The 16,701-nt window shown below is 36.3% G+C and overlaps 1 protein-coding gene across 17 annotated transcripts in view; it reads left to right on the top strand.

The window, feature by feature from the left end:
- WDR7 (WD repeat domain 7) overlaps nucleotides 1–16,701 on the top strand; it is a 172,634-nt gene that overhangs the window by 40,694 nt on the left and 115,239 nt on the right. For all 17 annotated transcript variants that reach the window (XR_003254270.1, XR_003254271.1, XR_003254272.1 and 14 more), the window contains 2 exons: nucleotides 4,071–4,189; nucleotides 6,673–6,796. Coding sequence is in view for 14 of the 17 variants with exons in the window: in XM_026070102.1 (XP_025925887.1) it covers nucleotides 4,071–4,189; nucleotides 6,673–6,796 (243 nt within the window). In the remaining 3 variants the exon portion in view is untranslated. The remainder of the gene's footprint in view (nucleotides 1–4,070; nucleotides 4,190–6,672; nucleotides 6,797–16,701) is intronic.

The raw sequence follows: 16,701 nt of genomic DNA, 5'->3' as shown, positions 1-16,701 counted from the left end.
TTAGGAATGGTATGCATCAAGTTTTCTTTTCGTGATCAGGGATACTGCATAAATAGAGAAGTAGTGGGCAATAGCAAAAAGCAGAAATACATCCCCAAAAAATCAGGAAGGGCTGTTGTCTTTAACATGTAAAAGGTGTTTTGTTTTGTTTTTTACAACCATTTACTTTTTATTTTGAAAGAGAAGCGTTTGAAAGGTCAAGGTTTCCCAGAAATTATGTTTATATGGCAAATTTGATGTTAAAAAAAATGTATTTCTCACAGGTAGGGTTTATGTTTCTCTATAGTTCCATTTTGATTATCCTTTCCAGAATGAAAACTGTCATTTCTCTTTGAAATAGGTTTACTAATTACAATGATAAATAGACATATTTTTGTTACCAAAAGGAAATGTATAAAACTGCTTGGGAAAAGAATTAATAAAAATGAAATTCTATGTGCTGTTGAAAGTACAGAAAAACACTGTAGTTCTTAATTTCTACTGGCATGTGGTACATGCTCTTGGGGGAAGATAGTTTTGTTTCTGAGGGTACACTCAGGTCTTGAGTTTCCTCAGTATCCTACCTGTACATCCCCTTAAGTGCTATGTGCAGCATCTTGCTTTTTATAGATTTCTAGTGCTATTATTTAAAAAAAAATCATTAGTACAGCTACAATTAATGCCTATTATGACATGCTTGATCTCCATCTATTTGACCTGTATTTGTCCTGAGATCACTAGAGCTCAGTGCTACTCAGCTATTGGGCCAGCTGCCTCTGTTACAGTGGTCGATACAAATAGTGGCATTTGAAGGGAGCTAACAATTAAAAAAAAAAAAAAAAAAGAGAGAGAGAGAGAAAGAAAACTTCAAAATAAGACTTCACTTCTTTACAAAGAATTAGTCTTTTTTTCATAAATTAAATAGCCATTTTTCACATCTACTGAAACTATTTTTTGTTGTCATGATGTGATTTATGCTAGTCGTCCTGTCACTGTACACGTGCCATCACGATGCGTTCATGTGGAAAGTATGGAAAAAGCAGTTTTGATGCAGATGTCCTACAGTGACAAAAGTAGTTCACTGCGTGACAAGCAAACATACTGTTCAGAAGCCAATGCTGAATCTGTTCAGGAGCTTGAACCCATTGTTGTTCTGCAGCGGAATAAAAGAGGGGGATTAATCTGAAGATGCTTGTGCATGACATATGATAATTTCTCTACAGGCAGGAAGTGTCAGATAGTGACCTGTAAATCTTAACGTTGACCTCTGGTTGGGGCATGTGTGTGCCATAAGGTCTACGTATCTTTTCATGTGATAATTTCAAGTCATGAAGCATTAGTGAAGTGTAATGTTTAGAACTGCTTTTAAAGTGCATTTGCACCGAGAAATTAGCAGTTTACAAAGTAAACCCCGCAACTCCTGCCTTGAATAACACTCATGAACTGTGCTCTTCTATAGCTGCTTGTCTACAGTCTTATACTGTATGTTTTATATGTTTATGTTGTATATTCTTAGTGCTTTCTTTGGTTTAGGTTTAAAATTATTTGAATATTGAGACCCATTTAAACAGAATGATATTAAAACTAACAGTAATACATTCTGTGGCATTTTAGAGTAATAGATAAACTGGACGTTTGGTTCTAGGCTAGTTAATGAATACTGGAAACTCAAAAGCTATCTAGATATGGGAAAAACACCTAAATGGTGGATCTTGTATTTTTCTATTCATAGTGAAGTGTTGCAAAATGAATCCACGCTCTTTAAAAACGTATTTGTAATCTTTTTGTTTACAGGTACTTTGTCTTTTCAAAACGCATAAATTTATGTTAGTATATCTGTGTTTTTCTGCAGTTGCATGTCTTTCTCTCACTGACATTGCACTTCTTGTAAAACCTAGAAWTTTTTTTTAGTTTAATATTATCATAGTTTCCTCCAGTTTTGTTTTTCATTCTTCAGTAATACTAATCTGTTTTTTCAGAAGCTGCTATCCTCACTTTCCTATTTTTTTTCTCTTTATTTCTTCTTTTTTCTTCTGCAAGTTGCTCCTGCTGTTTCTTCTAGCACTGAAGCTGGTCACTCTGGCTCTGACACTGCTCCTACTTTACATACCTGTTTCTTAGTAAATGAAGGTATTCTTTCTTCATTTTCTATCTATTTGTCTCTTACTTTCAACTAATGTCCTTTATCATTGTTATGACATGACTTTAATTAAATCTATGTAGGTGTTTCTCTTTGTAAGAAACAGAGGCAATGAGTTTAATTTTGTATAGTTTGCCATTAATGCTGGTAAAGGGTGAGTAGATCTTGTTTGTGTGTCTTGGACTTTGTGGAAAGTCAGTTCTTGAATATTGTTTTGAAGATTATATTTCAGAACTTACTGATGTTTCATGTTTTAGAACTTGCTGATTTTTTTTTTTTAAACAAATAATCTTCAGTCTTTTCAAGTAGGGAAAATATAAATCTTTAAGTTGACAAATTTAAGAACAAGATAAGGCTTGTTCTTCTGGAAGGCTCTTTCTAGAAGAATGCTATATCGACTGCTCCCTTAACTAAGAAATAGTGCTGTGCTTTTTTGGATGCCTCTGTCTACAAATGTGGTAATATATGAATGACAGAAGTTGTAATGTGTTTGGTTTTGTGTTCTCTTTTGTGTGCTGTTTCCTGTGTTTCCATTGTGGATATAACTTCTGTTTCACAGTAGGAAGGCTCAAATCAATTTAGAGTCTTGAGAGCGCCTTCTAGCATGAGTATGTGATAGTGTTTCCACTTCTGTGATGAACGAACACCAGCATTTTGTAGTCTCCATTACAAACTGAAAGACTRCAAATATAACGGTCCTTTTGAAAAGAAACAGAAACAAAATTGTTTTCATGTCGCTTTAAATTCTATTTTTGATCCTTACGAAAACTTAAAGTGCTTGGATTTAAGCTACATGGGTTTCGTGGCTGGTGGTGTGTGTTTTTTTCCCCCCCCCCCAATAAAATATTTATCAACTTTATGAAGAATGTCCTTCTGCCAAAAAGATTGGCATGTGTGCACGCACACAACTTCTATCTAATGCTGACAATTTAAAAATACAAATCTATATGCTCATCTGAAATATTCATCAAGTTTCTCAAGTCAACATAGAGCATAATAATAAAAGAAATTTTTTGTGTAGAATAAGTTACAAGAATTTAAAAAGCTATGTTGTTTGAACTTGATATGCTTTTCTGTTTTTAACTGCATAGTATTTGAGGGTTACGGTATGATTATATCTGAAGTAAGCATGTTGAAGTAAGATTTAGATGGAAAGATGAGGATAGCAAGCAAACGTGCTTGTGTGCTTTTGCATAACTTTTAAAATTAAACAAAATCTCATACAGTTTTTCTAATGATAATTCATATATTCAGTTTTCTGTAACTGGATTATATCACACTTGCAAGTAGGACATTAAAGGTCTTGATAAGTAATAGAAATTATTGTTTGAACAGGTCATCTAAAGTAATCTTGAACTGAGGACCATGGCTTATGCTTTTAAAAGTATTAGCCATAGTATTTCTTTTAGGAACTCTTTTTGTATCTAGTAAGTATGTTGAGCATATTCATAAGGCTGCAACCTCAAAATCCAAGTATGTAGCTAAATATTGTTACTTTTGGGAAGCGTTCTTGAGAGGGGATGGGAAACGAGAGGGATGTTTGCATTTAATCACGACTAATTTGAGACAGTCTTCTGCTGGTATCTCTCTTGGAGATTGCATGTGTTTAAGAGATCTGACCAGRTATTTCTCTTGAAGAGCTCATTCAGTCTCTGTTTCTGAAACAGGCAGCTCACGCACTGTAAAACCTGATCTGAAGTTGGTTGGAATTGGTAAAAAGACACGTATTATCCCTAGAGCTTTGGGGGTCCAAAAGAATTCTGTTGTTTTGTTTAAGACAATAGCTGTAGTGTTTTAAATAGCTGTAGTGGTTTGTTTTGTTTTTTGTTTTTTTTCCTCTTGCCSTCCTTCTCCCCCAGTGGCCAGTGGAAATTTCTTTGATGGTATTTTAAACTTAAAATTGCTTCAGTGTGTATTTTGTTGATGTTCCTGTTATGATGTATTTTAACAGGGTGGAGCCAGCTCGCTGCTATGCACTGCGTTATGCTCCCTGACCTGTTAGGACTGGATAAATTTAGACCTCCTCTTCTGGAGATGCTAGCTCGCAGGTGGCAGGATCGATGCTTGGAGGTGACTTCAGTAGTAATTTTGTACTGCTTACTTTTTTCCTGCTTATGGTTAATACTGTACATTAAAGGGGCAAAATAGTGTTTTCAAATCTCAGTTTGCCTTTTTAAATGTTAGATTCTTTGRTTTAAACTAGTACATTGCATTTTGGTGGGGAACGACACCTGAGGAACACCCAAACTGAAGTTTGGGTGGCCAGACACTGGAGCAGGTTGTCCAGAGAGGTGGTGGAGTCTCCATCGCTTGGAGATGCTCGAAACCAGACTGGACACAGCCCTGAATAACCTGCTCTTGTTGCCCTGAATAACCTGCTCTTGTTGACCCTGCTTTGAGAAGGGGGCCTGGACGTGGGCAGCCTCCAGAGGTCCCTTCCAACCTCACTGATTCTGTAATAATAATGTATATCTGTGATTTACCTAATTGGCCACTGGATGTCATCCTTGTTCTACGACAACTGTGAATACTCTTATTTGACACTAGAAAAGCTCGTTTCCCCAATTTTTGGAGTTTTGTTTCATTGTATTCTATCTGGAGGTGCTGGGAGGGGGGTAGAAGGGGAACTGGGAGTGTTCCTTACACTGCAGACAAAACCTAAATACGCGAATGTCTGTTTTGTTGCTTTCTGGATTTTTCTCTATTTATGCAAATAGAGTGTACTTTTCCTAAAATATCTGATGCTGTTATCTTTTATGAATCCATTTTTCCTTAGAGTAGGGAATACTAATTTGTTTCCGACACATAAGTTTCTATAGTTATTACTTATTTCACATGCAGTTGGTTAATTTTGCAGTTAATGTGTCAATGTTGGAAGTGTAATCATGTCTATAAATTTTCTTACCTTGTGTGTGGCATGTAGTAAGCAGAAATGTTGCTGTACATATTTAAAAAGAAAATTATTGGGTTAAAATTTTTCAAGATTCCATCAAGAATCTCATTAGGATCAAAAAAATTTTCTACCTTTTTTTTTTTTTTTTTTTTTCAAGAGACTGCTGAGTTGCTTTATTTTTTGGAGTACGTATACAGTAGTCAGTAAATAGTTTGTCACCCAACTATTTGATAAATGACTAGTTGGCCTTAACACTACACCTATGCTGTTGTGGCAAAAATTTTGTTGATTGTGCAGCTTTCAAAGTAAGAAAGGAATAACAGAACTGGACTGTGGACTGTAGGTCTTCTGCAGTCTTGTAACTTAATTAGGAGTGTTTTTTGCTACCTGATTGCCTGTTGCAGAACTTGTCTTTTGCTAGATAGTATGTATGGTGAGATGGTTTCCTGAGAGCATAATTACTTTGAAACTAATTAAAATTTGTAAACAACAGAAGTCGAGTTACTGGCTACCTTTAGGTGTCCGGATATTGTATTTATATCATGGAACAGTGGAGGTTGGAAGGGATCTCTGGAGAGAGAGTTTTGAATATCTCCAAGGATGGAGCCTCCACAACTTCTCTGGGCAACCTTTTCCAGTGTTCAACCTCCCTTACAGGAAAAAAAGTGTTTCCTTGTGCTCAGATGAAATTTCCTGTGTTTCAATTTGTCCCCRTTGCTTCTTGTCCATATTTCCTCTCTGTCCTCAATTTTCTATTTGACCTTGGTCAAGTGACTTAGCTTCTTTGTGTGTTAAATCCTTTAGGACAAAACTGATATGTATATTTATAAATGTTATGGAATCTTCAGGTAGAATAAATGACAAATAGTAAGGACAAATAGTACAAGACAGTATTTTGTATTTCTTGGTGTTAAAAAAAACAAAATTCCTTTAAACTTTGGAAAACCTTTATATATTTTTTTCTTCTGCTTTTATTGCTAAGTCTTCCATGTGAAAAAATTATTTTTAAATGACTTTGTCTTGCTACTACATTCCAACATTCTTGACATTTGGAAAAATTATTTAAGCATTGTTTATCTTTGTCGGTTTTGGAAACATGGTAGAGAAAGATGATCACAAGAACGGCTTCCAAAAAACTAAATCGTGGTATTCCTTCAGTAGATCAGAGCTGCTCCTTTGTGAAAGGTGATAGCTATTTTACTTATGTGCATTGAACRTTACCCTGTGCAAACGTGAAGTTCAGCTGTGAGCCGCCTTGTTTCCGAGAGTGAGCAGCTTGCACTACTGTTCGGCTAAGGGCAGGGAAGCAGGGCAGAGCGCCCCGAGAAGGGCGAGCGAGCGGAGGCCAGCAGAGGGGGAACGGCGGTTTGGTTTATGCAGCGCGCTTGTGCAAGGGGCAGAGTCGTGAAGCTCATCCTCTGCTTTTCTCCTGGGGCAGCGCATCTACGCTCTGTCCTCTGTTGAGAGTCAGGATAGCTTGGGCATTGTCGTGTTGATTTTTATTTTGCTTCTGTGTTTAAAGTGGGGGGCGTTGGGGAAAAAATAATCAAAAAGCTTAGCTCGTTTTTTAAAATGTTGCTTTTTCTCTGTTATAAATTATACTTAACACATGTTAATAAATAAGATTTGAGTTTGTATGACATTGTGGTTGGCCTTACAGGTAAGAGAAGCTGCCCAGGCCTTACTGTTAGCAGAACTGAGAAGAATCGAACAGGCGGGTCGGAAAGAAACCATTGATGCATGGGCTCCCTATTTACCACAATATATTGACAGTGTTATATCACGTAAGTAATTCTGTGTTTAATCTGAAAATAATTTGGTTGCTAGAGGAAGGAAAAAAGAAATTCATAAACAGCAATATGAGCAGCACTGCAAACCTAAGGGAAAAATGCTTTGTAATACTTGGGTTTTTATATAAAAGTTTCTCGAAATTTTAAAAGCAATTTCACAAGCATGGAATCTTTTAAGATCACTAATTTTAATGAAGTAAATAGAACATTTCAGTACGTGTCACTGGGAATGAAGTGTCACTTGTGAACGCTRTTCCTGCTATGTAGGGGGGCTGGCCTTGTAGTTTGGAGGGTCCAGGGAAGAAACCTGGTGTGAAAAGACTTTTCTAAGGGGCTGATAAAATTACAAGCTTCTAGTGGTAAAAGATGGAAGTCCTTTTTCATAGAATGTGTAGTTAAATTATAGAAATTGCTCTAGCGTTATCCTTTGGTGACCGAAAGGATTCTGAAAGGCACTAACGAAGGTTCGTGCAGGATCTGCCTATCCGTGCCTGTGAAACCCTTGCTGTGACTCCTGGCCAGTGAGTACTCAAAAACGGTGTTTACCAAGGGCTGCAAGGAGATACTGGGCAAAGAGGGTAGCATAGCTCACTGAGCATTCATCAGGCAGTGATTTACGGTGATGAGCACGAAATTATGGTACTTCCCTTGATATTGAAAGGTAGAGCATTTTCTCCTCTTTCTCTCAGCAAATTAAGAAAAGCTTAAAATTACAAGTTGCTGGGCTTTAGGGCATTGGAAGCTTAACCTGGTTTTACAAAGAACAAAGACGATGCAGGAGCAGCAGAGGAAATCTCTCTTGCAATGTTACACCAAGATGTCTTAAGCTGTACCAGAAGTACATCCAGGAATGAGAGTTGTTCCCTTTCGATCTGTCTGGTAATTTATAAAATATATACATCAGTAAGTCATTTCATACAGGCCTCTCTGTAATCTTTTTTGGTAACTTAAAAATACTGCTACAAGTACACTTCTGTAACAATGTTTCTGTGATTTAATTTGGTTATAAAATAAAGTACTGTTTTCCTTAACTGTAGTTCTGTAATTTTTTCCTGTCAGCCTTTTTCTCTTTTGTTAGGTGAAGGGTGGTATTTGAAGAAGTCAAATGGTATAAACTAATACAAATTAAAAAATAATACATCTTAAAGCAGTAAGGTGAACAAAGTTTTAATTTTGCTCAATTACGAGTCTAACTGGAGTCATCTTTAATATTGTCTTGTCCTCTTCAGTAAAATGCTATCCATTAAAATGTTCCAATCGAAGATGGAATGATACAGTTTTTTTTTAATACTTTTCCTAAAACCTCTGAAAATCACTTGGATTTCTAAATGATTGGCTGTGTTTGAAGTAGGTGGGTCACAGGCAAAGAAGGGTTTTAACCGAATTTAACATGACTCAAAGCAAATAGTCTTTTGTGTAATTTTAACTATTACACACAAATATATATTTACCAAAAAATTATGCTCCTGACTGTAATTTTGTACATATATCTTGCAGTGATAGTCAGGGATATGCAATATAATATTCCTTTTCTTCTCCAAATCTGTTACACTGTGGTTTCATCTGTTGTAATTTCTTTCAAACCAGCTATTTTCCTTTTATTCATTGCTATTTAAGCAGATGTTTTACAGACTCTTAGAATACATTCTTGGAAGATCTGTCAGCATTATAAGATACTTCATTCAATTATCCATCTAGAAACTTGCCTTTATGTAATAATATCCAAAAATGTCTGCCACATATAGCAGATCAGTAAAAACTTATATTTTCATTAATGAGAATGTTTGCCTTCTAATGAGAATAATAGATGTTCATTTTTCTGAAAATGAGCCTCTTTTTCCAGGGAAGAATGTAGTTCCTGTACAGCGAAAGATCTCTATTAAGTACCAATTGATTTTTTTGAGAGATGTGTAATAATCTTATTAAATCTAAATTGAATGCATATATTGCAGGGAACGCAGCATTTTAAAGTGTTGTTAAGAATTTGTTGTTGCGACTAAGCTGCTGTTAATTACAGCCGTTAGCCATATAGCATTTGCCTTGTTACTGGGATGCTGTTACACGGTTAGACGTGCAATCAAGCAGTGAGCAATACGTGATAGCATGTTGTATATACATGTCAAAGAGCCTTGATTCATACTGATAGATATTTGTGACGTTCTGTATACTTGGATTTATTTTAATTAATCCTTCTGTGAGGTCAGTTATACTCAGTTTGTAGAATACAGCTGTAGTTGCCTTTTTTTCTAGCGAGTAGCTGCTATAGCAACTACTGATGATTACTAATTTCTTTTCTCTACAGCGATAGTGAATGACCTTGTTGGGTGCAAGGTTATGGACATAATTGTGTTGGTGGGGTTTGTATAAACCGCTCTGTAATGCCTGCTTGCTGCAGCCAGTGGACTGTTTCCAAAAAAGGAACTTCTTTTTAATGATACTTGAAAACAGCTGTTAACTTGTATTAATTCCAATCATTTTCTATTTCTAGTACTTCTCATTACTTAAATCCTTACATCTGAAAGTTGTGGTTCTCCTGAATGACGAGGCTGAGAGGGCAGTTAATATTACTATTGTCTGTATCAACATATACAAAGATATTGACGCTCTGAAGAAAATAATAATAATTATGGTATCAGAAAGAAGAAACAAAATAATTACAAAACAAGGAATTTTACTTTTGTGGGTGGAGTAAAACATACAGAAGTTTCCTGTGTTGTGTAATAARACATTATAAACAGTGACATGGTTTTTTAAAGACTAGGGAGGAACTGAAGGGGATAAAAATTATTTATGAAGACCAAAATGGACACAATCTGAATCATTGACTTTGGAAAAGTATAATTTTGTGATAAAAAGGAAAGGAGGAGGAGTATGATAGATCAAGAAATACTGTTTGAGTCCCTTCAGCACTACTCCCTATTTTGCCTCTTGACTGAGAAGCATAAAATATTATCAGCGTATTTGGTGTTCAGCACATTTTCTTACTTCACAGTAGTTTTATATAAATTATGTAAAAAAACAAATGCTTCTCTCATGCACTAGCGGTTCACTTCAATTAAAACAACTGGTAATCATGAATAAAAGTCTGCTGCTGGAATGAGATACCTTGTCATATGCTTTCAGTTGGCTCTTAAATGAATCGCGCGTGTGGTACCAGGAAACAGAGACAAAACCTTTGCACCATTTGTATGTCCTGTGCACAGATCCAGTGGCAGTTTTGGGATGTGACTTTGCTCATAAAGATCAAGCTAACCGGCACCTCTCCCAGCTTTTTGATAAAATGTGTTCAGGGAACTTGAAAGACAGTCAAATTTAAGATTATCAAAAGATAATCCCATGTTAGTGATGCAAGAGAGCATATTGTGAACAACAGAAATACAAATTTTAGAAATTTTGGTTGATTAATGCCTCCAGTTAGTACAATAATAAAATGGTTAGCCAAATATTATTCCCATGACCTGTTTTTGCATTTCGAGGAACATGGGAAAATGTTAGCTGGTGCCACATCATAGAGCATATTGGATGTGGCAGCTTAGGAAATATTTCATACAAATTATTTTCTCTTTAATTCAGAATTTTTCACAATCTATTTCTCAGCACATGCTGAAACAATAATTAAGGCTTCATACTTAGTAAAGTACTAATAGTCTTGTTCTGCTATTGCTATTGTCTAGCTATTATTACTCAACACTTGCATAACAAAAGCCGAAGCTGTCTTTTCCTGTATTTTTGGTTGATTTGTGTGCATGCTACCAGTTTGTGCCTGGATGTTCCCTAACAGTCTGACAAGCAACTGAGAGTTTTAGGACTGAATGTGTAAAACACAGTTAAGGTCTCTGTGCTTCTGTCTGGAATCTGTTCTGCAGCTTTTCTTTTCGAAAATGTTTTACTCTTTGAACATTTATTTTAGCTATTCTTTCTAGATTTGTCAACAGTTTGTTTCATTTTTCATTATTTTTGTACGTTTGTTTACCAGTTACTTTTTTAAAAGCCCCACTTTATGTAGCAATTAATGCTTCCTGTGGTAGTACAGCATTTCTTATCATCTAAGTCACTTGTTTGATACAAATGGCCTTTGAAATGAAATATGAGATTTAGTGGAGTAACAACATGCTGCTGCAGATCCATTGCTGTCATTACAGCACTGGAAAGTGCTTTTCTAATGCAGTTTAAAAGGAGCTTTTCACTTCTCAACTCCAATAGAATATGTTAATCTAAGGACTATGCAGTATCCTGTGTTGTCTCTTGCAGAAACTCATGTAGCTTATATGCATCATGTAAATGCAAACCGGTAGCTCACAGAGGATAACCTGTGGTCTTGATCATGTTGCTGTAGCCATGCTGAAATCTGCAGTTGCATCTATAGTGCAGACAGATGGGGCTTTTTTGTGTAATGATAGGTCTGCAACTTCTGGAAGTCAGTAGTGGCATGGCAGTATCCGAATCTGGATGGCCCGGCTTGCTCATGAGAAATTACATATGTATTTCAGGAAAACAGAATTTTTAAAAGTAATAAGATGGTGAAGCAGATAAGGTTCAGTGTGTTGTGACTTTTCTTCATATTTCTCTTTTTTCTAGTCCTTACGGGTTTACACAGAATATTGGGATTCTAAACGTATTCATAAATGCTGCATGTAGAGCAAACGCTCTGATGTGGATACTCCTCAAATGTTGTGCTTGCTACATCATAACACAATTTTTCCCTGCAATGCAGGGTAGCAATTTACAAATGAGACTAACCTTTACAAGAACTTCTGTGTTTGCTATGACCTACACTGTGAGGAAATACCTCTGGAGGAATTTGTAAGATCCGAGTAGTCTTTATTCTAATGGGGACATTTCTTCTTATTCATATAGCACAAATAATAATTCATTTGTAGCTCAAAAGACATATGTTATGCATATTGATATAAATTTTCCATCTGTTGGAATGACCACTTTTAGAGATGTTAGTATTAATTATATTACTTCCACAAATCTTTTTTTCTTTTTTTTTAATTTTCTTTCTGTGTATTGTTCTATTAATGTGCATAGATTTGAGAAATACAATATGATTTATGCCCAGTTCATGCTTGCTGATCTTTCTGAAAGGATTTTATTTCAGCAGCTATTTCATGAAGGGGTCATATTGTGAGATTAGGGGCTCAAGCACTAATTCAGTAAGATACTTGAAGGAAATATGTAGTCAAAAAGTAGATATTTGTTTTAAACCCTGAGTCAATAAAGTACGCTAAGGGGATAATTTTGTGTTACACTGTGAAGGCCTGTCAAAAAAATGAACTGTGCAAAGGAAGTTGAAGTTAGTGAGGAGGGAGAAAGGATATCTACTGGAAAAAAAGGAGAAATTATTTTACAAAGAAAGTCTTAAAATCTATTCCTTCCTACTGCATCCATTTTTTTTACAGTGGTCAGATATCAGGGCAGGAATAGGCAGCTCTGGATTAGAGATTAGTATTTTCCAATCTTTGACCACTACCTATTAAACATATATATTGCAAATACTGAATATATCTTGCTAATTGTCCAGCAATTCCTTAATTTTTGTTGGCATTGTTGGCGCCAAGCTCAGACTGGCAGCTTGCAAGTGGTAGAGCTGTGGAAGTCAGTAGTGATGTTCTACATGGTCAACTGTAATAGTTTATGCTGCTATCATATATATTTATGCAGTACCCATCTGAAGATACATCCTTGACCTTCATTTTTATTTTACCTTTTTACGATTCTTTTTTGGTGAATATAGATTCTAAGGGCCAGGGGTTGTCATATAATAAAATACACTAATAAAGTCTGTTATCTTTAGTATCTGGCATTATTAGCATATTTGGAAGGTAATTGAGCATTTTTATCTATCTGTAGTGTAGTAAATTGTAATCAGACAATTTGGACCTTGAGGTCATCAGTGAGCGAGAAGCTGCCAACTGTCCAAAAAGAAATCTCTTTAATATCCTTATGCTGAAAAGACAGGGAAATCTAAACAGTGAAAATATAAGCAGCAGTTTACTGCATTTAGGCAGTTTATCTGTGTTGTGTACTTTATTGTTATTAATGATTTTGTACTTGTGTGTATTTTAAGTGCTAGAAGTCAGATTGTTTTGTAACCATCATCTGTGTCTTTTATGTTCGTTTCGTAAAAGCCAAGCGGAAGAGCCCTGGGGTTGGGGTGTCTGTGCTGGGGGGTCGGAGTGCGGCGCTCGAGCCGTCTGCGGTGCTCGCCGCTCGAATGCGGCTTCCTGTCGAATACGCACGACTAGCAACGGCCCGTGTTGGGGCTGCGGGTGCGTTTTTGTCAATTTAAGCCCTAAGAAGATTTTGGTATGCAGTTTATAGGCCAAGGAAAAGCTGGCTGTTTCTGGTCCATTTGGTCCATGATGGGCAGAGAGTTAAGCCAGGCAAAGGCCACGTGATTGTTTGGGCAGTGCAGAGTCCAAACTAAAGCATCCTGCTGGGAAAAGGTATGTGAGTTCTGCGTTTGCACTTCCCTGCTGTGATCTTGTGCTTTTAGCTGATTGAGAGCATTGGCAGAACTTCTGCCAGCTCAGAATATATTATGCAGATGGACCCAGAGCCTTCACAGAGTCCTGCTAAACGTTTGATTCATGGCATCTGGGAGGAAAATGGTACTGCCCTTCAACAGCAGTATTTTTTTACAGTTGTAGATGATCATCCTATTAATGAAGCAAAAACATACGCAATGCTTGCTTTTATTCTCATCGCCCGATTACTTCACTTGGAGATTATACAACTGCGCAATTGTAGGTCTCCCGTGACAGGCAGATCACCAGCATTTGCAGAAAAATACTCATTGTGGAAATAAGGAGGAAAAAAACTAAAGCATCTCTGACAGCTTAAATATATTAATCATTTGCAGTATATTTTTCCTCTTCCAGTGAGTCTGAATCAGAATATAGAATACAGAGGAGTTGAACAAAAATATTTCAGACTTTGTCATGATGAAGTATTCTTTTCATAGGTATATTTAAAAGGTTGTTGCTATCCTACAGGAAAACAGGTCCCATTTCATGTCAATGGTTTTGACAAAAAAGAGAAAGGGAAAATTCTGCACTACTTGAGCAAATTTATTTCTAAATCTAGCGCATGTTTATTGGACTATTCTTTATTGCTAAATTCACCGTTAAGCTGTAGAGTAGAAATAAAACATCCTGATATAACTTCATAAGAATATGAAGTCCCGATTTTCCAGATCAGCTCTGGATCTTGGTAAATCTGCCATCGTCTTCAAGCCATTTAATTTTGAATGTTGCCCTTGCTTGTCTGGGAGACGTAGGGCAAAAGAGGTAAGTATGCAAGATAGAACTAAGCCTCGAGGTGCTATTTTTCCTGCGGCTGTTTTTTCCCCCAAGATGACGGGTTGGTGGAGGAGGGAGAAAGCCTGGTAGATCTTATTTTCTCCTGTGCGGGTCTGCCGGCACCGCAGTGGCTTATGCTGGAGACCAGCCTCAGACTGGCCCCGTTACACCGCCACTCCTCCAAGCAGCTCGGTTATAGCTGCCTACACGGCTTCGCCATCAGATGAATTAGAGTTCAGATGTTAGAACAGATCGGGCTTAGTTTCACAGCATGTCGTAGGTTGAACAATAAATCTCGGTTTTATTTGGGCCTTCTAAACCCAAAACTGGCATGTCAGCCTGTTGACTGCAAATCAAATGGGAATGGATGTATAAGTGATGTTATGAATTAAAAGTATTAGAGGTGTTTCAGCCATTGATATTCCTCAGGTTCGCACAAGGAGGAAAAAAGTTGAACTTTCTAAGCTTCATTTTATACCTGCTGAGATAAGGACATGCCACTGTGTATTTTTGTCATAGTCTTATCTGTTCCTCTTTTTTCACAGTATACAATTGTTTCTAAAATGTACCTAGTCCATCATGTATTTTGCATAAGGAAGTATTTTCAGGTGATGTTCTAAAAGGAAAATACACTACTTTCTACTTATTTTTAAGACTGAAGGCTATCTTCAGGGTAAAATGGATTCTGCAAGTTAAGTTCTTTTCTTAAAGGGATTTCTTTGCTGAATATTATATTCACTTTTTTTTTTTAACGTTGGTTAGTGTAACATTTCCCTAAAATGTTGAAGCAAACATTTCCCAGACTGCGTGCGGTAGGAACACGTAAAATCTTCTGGTAGTAGATTTGTATGCTTAGTAGTGGAAAGTATGATATATTTTTAAATATGTGATGTTAGTGCAGATACAAAAATGGTTACTATGTCTTTAACGGAAAGCAAAAGGTTATCTTTCGATGGCCTTTGTGTGTATGTGCTGCTGCGGGTGTAGGCAGCCAGACGAGCAGTGTGTGCAAAGAGACGGGGGAACTGGCCGAGGATCGATAGAAACGGTGCGGAGTGAATTAATGTGAGGCAAGCAGGCTGTCCGTCATCGGGCTTGCAGGGAGCGTGGGGCAGCGCTGGGCAGTCGCTGCAGAAATCTGTTCTCAATAAATTCTGCCTGGAAATTAAGTGTAGACACTTCTGTTGCTCCCCGTATCGTTAAATCCCAATTCATTCAGGTAAATGTTTGTATCAAATTATTGTCAATTTTTAAGTGAAAATCTTGAATGCTGTAGCAGCATGACATTAAAGAAATTCAAATATCATTAAACTGTTTATCTTTAACCTGCTTCAAATAGTAACCCATGTTATCACTGCAAAACAATAAATATGATCAGTCTATAATAGTGAATTTGCTGTCATTTTTTATTAATATATTTCTGGTAGATGTATACATCTCTTAGTTTTATTTAAAGCCTGATTAATTGAGTAAAACTTAATTAAACTTCCATCGATTTAAGCAGGAGTTTTCATTGAGTAAGGATAGTTTGATTGGACCCCAAAGACTTTGCTATTTGTATGTATGGTTGATCTTACTCTTGCAAGGTTTGAGTTAAAAGAGCACAAAGAAGCAGCTCAATATTGCACTGCCATGTTTTAATGTATTAAATGAATACTTAGTTTAGAATGCTACAGTAAATAGTAAATTATAATAATGGTATGAGTTTCTAATACGTGTATATCTTGCTTAATTTTCCAGTAGATCTAATGTCAAATAGTTTATTTTCAATACAGTCAAGCTTTTATGTCCTTTTCATTTCTAAAATCTGTTTCTTTGACGTTCTTGGTCAATTATGTAAGAAGGCTCTTGCATCCAGGAATATACATTCTTTCATCTTGGATTTTTATTGAGAGGAATATTGCCTGACTTATTTGCATGCTTGTTATTTTTATTTCCCTTTGGTTTTATCCATTCAGTGGCTTTCTGGGAATGTTTAAGCATTCCTATTAAATAGATTTGTTCTTACGGTTTTAATTGTATACAATTGTAATAGACTTTGCTAATTTTTTTATATACTGTACTTAAAAACAACTCATGCAAGGCATTTATTTCCTCCCTTTGCATCATCAGTAGTTTTGATAAAATCTATAGAAAGGTGTGGTACATCCCATATGGAAGATCAGCCTCATTTCAGCATCTCAGTGATAGAAAACAGTGAAAGAGTTGATGTAATAACTAAATGAATTGAAGACTTTGAATTTCTGCCCAGCCTAAACTTACCTTTTGGGGACTGCTGAACTCTTGGGTTCTGCTAACTCAATTATTTAACCACAGAAAACGTAACATCCGAGATGAAAGCTGTCGTCAGTAAGAGGCTTCATAATGCAATTTTTTAAAGGCATGCAAACCCTTTGCTATTCTCCGAGTGTGGAAAGAAATGAAATAATTTTAGATTACAGAAGTGATATTTAGGGAATAGTTATACAAGTCTACTATGTCTGTGGAGCTTAGCAACTTCTGTACTAACTGGAATGTTTGGTAAATGGAGGTTTTGCCCATGACAGAGGGGAAAGTTCCAATACTAATATATCTTAAAAGTGTCCATGTTCT

The sequence above is a fragment of the Apteryx rowi genome, unplaced genomic scaffold (assembly GCF_003343035.1).
Source record: "Apteryx rowi isolate R43461 unplaced genomic scaffold, aptRow1 scaffold_304, whole genome shotgun sequence".
Classification (NCBI taxonomy): domain Eukaryota; kingdom Metazoa; phylum Chordata; class Aves; order Apterygiformes; family Apterygidae; genus Apteryx; species Apteryx rowi.
Note: the sequence above shows the minus strand (reverse complement) of the source record. Positions and strands in the feature narration are given on the sequence as shown.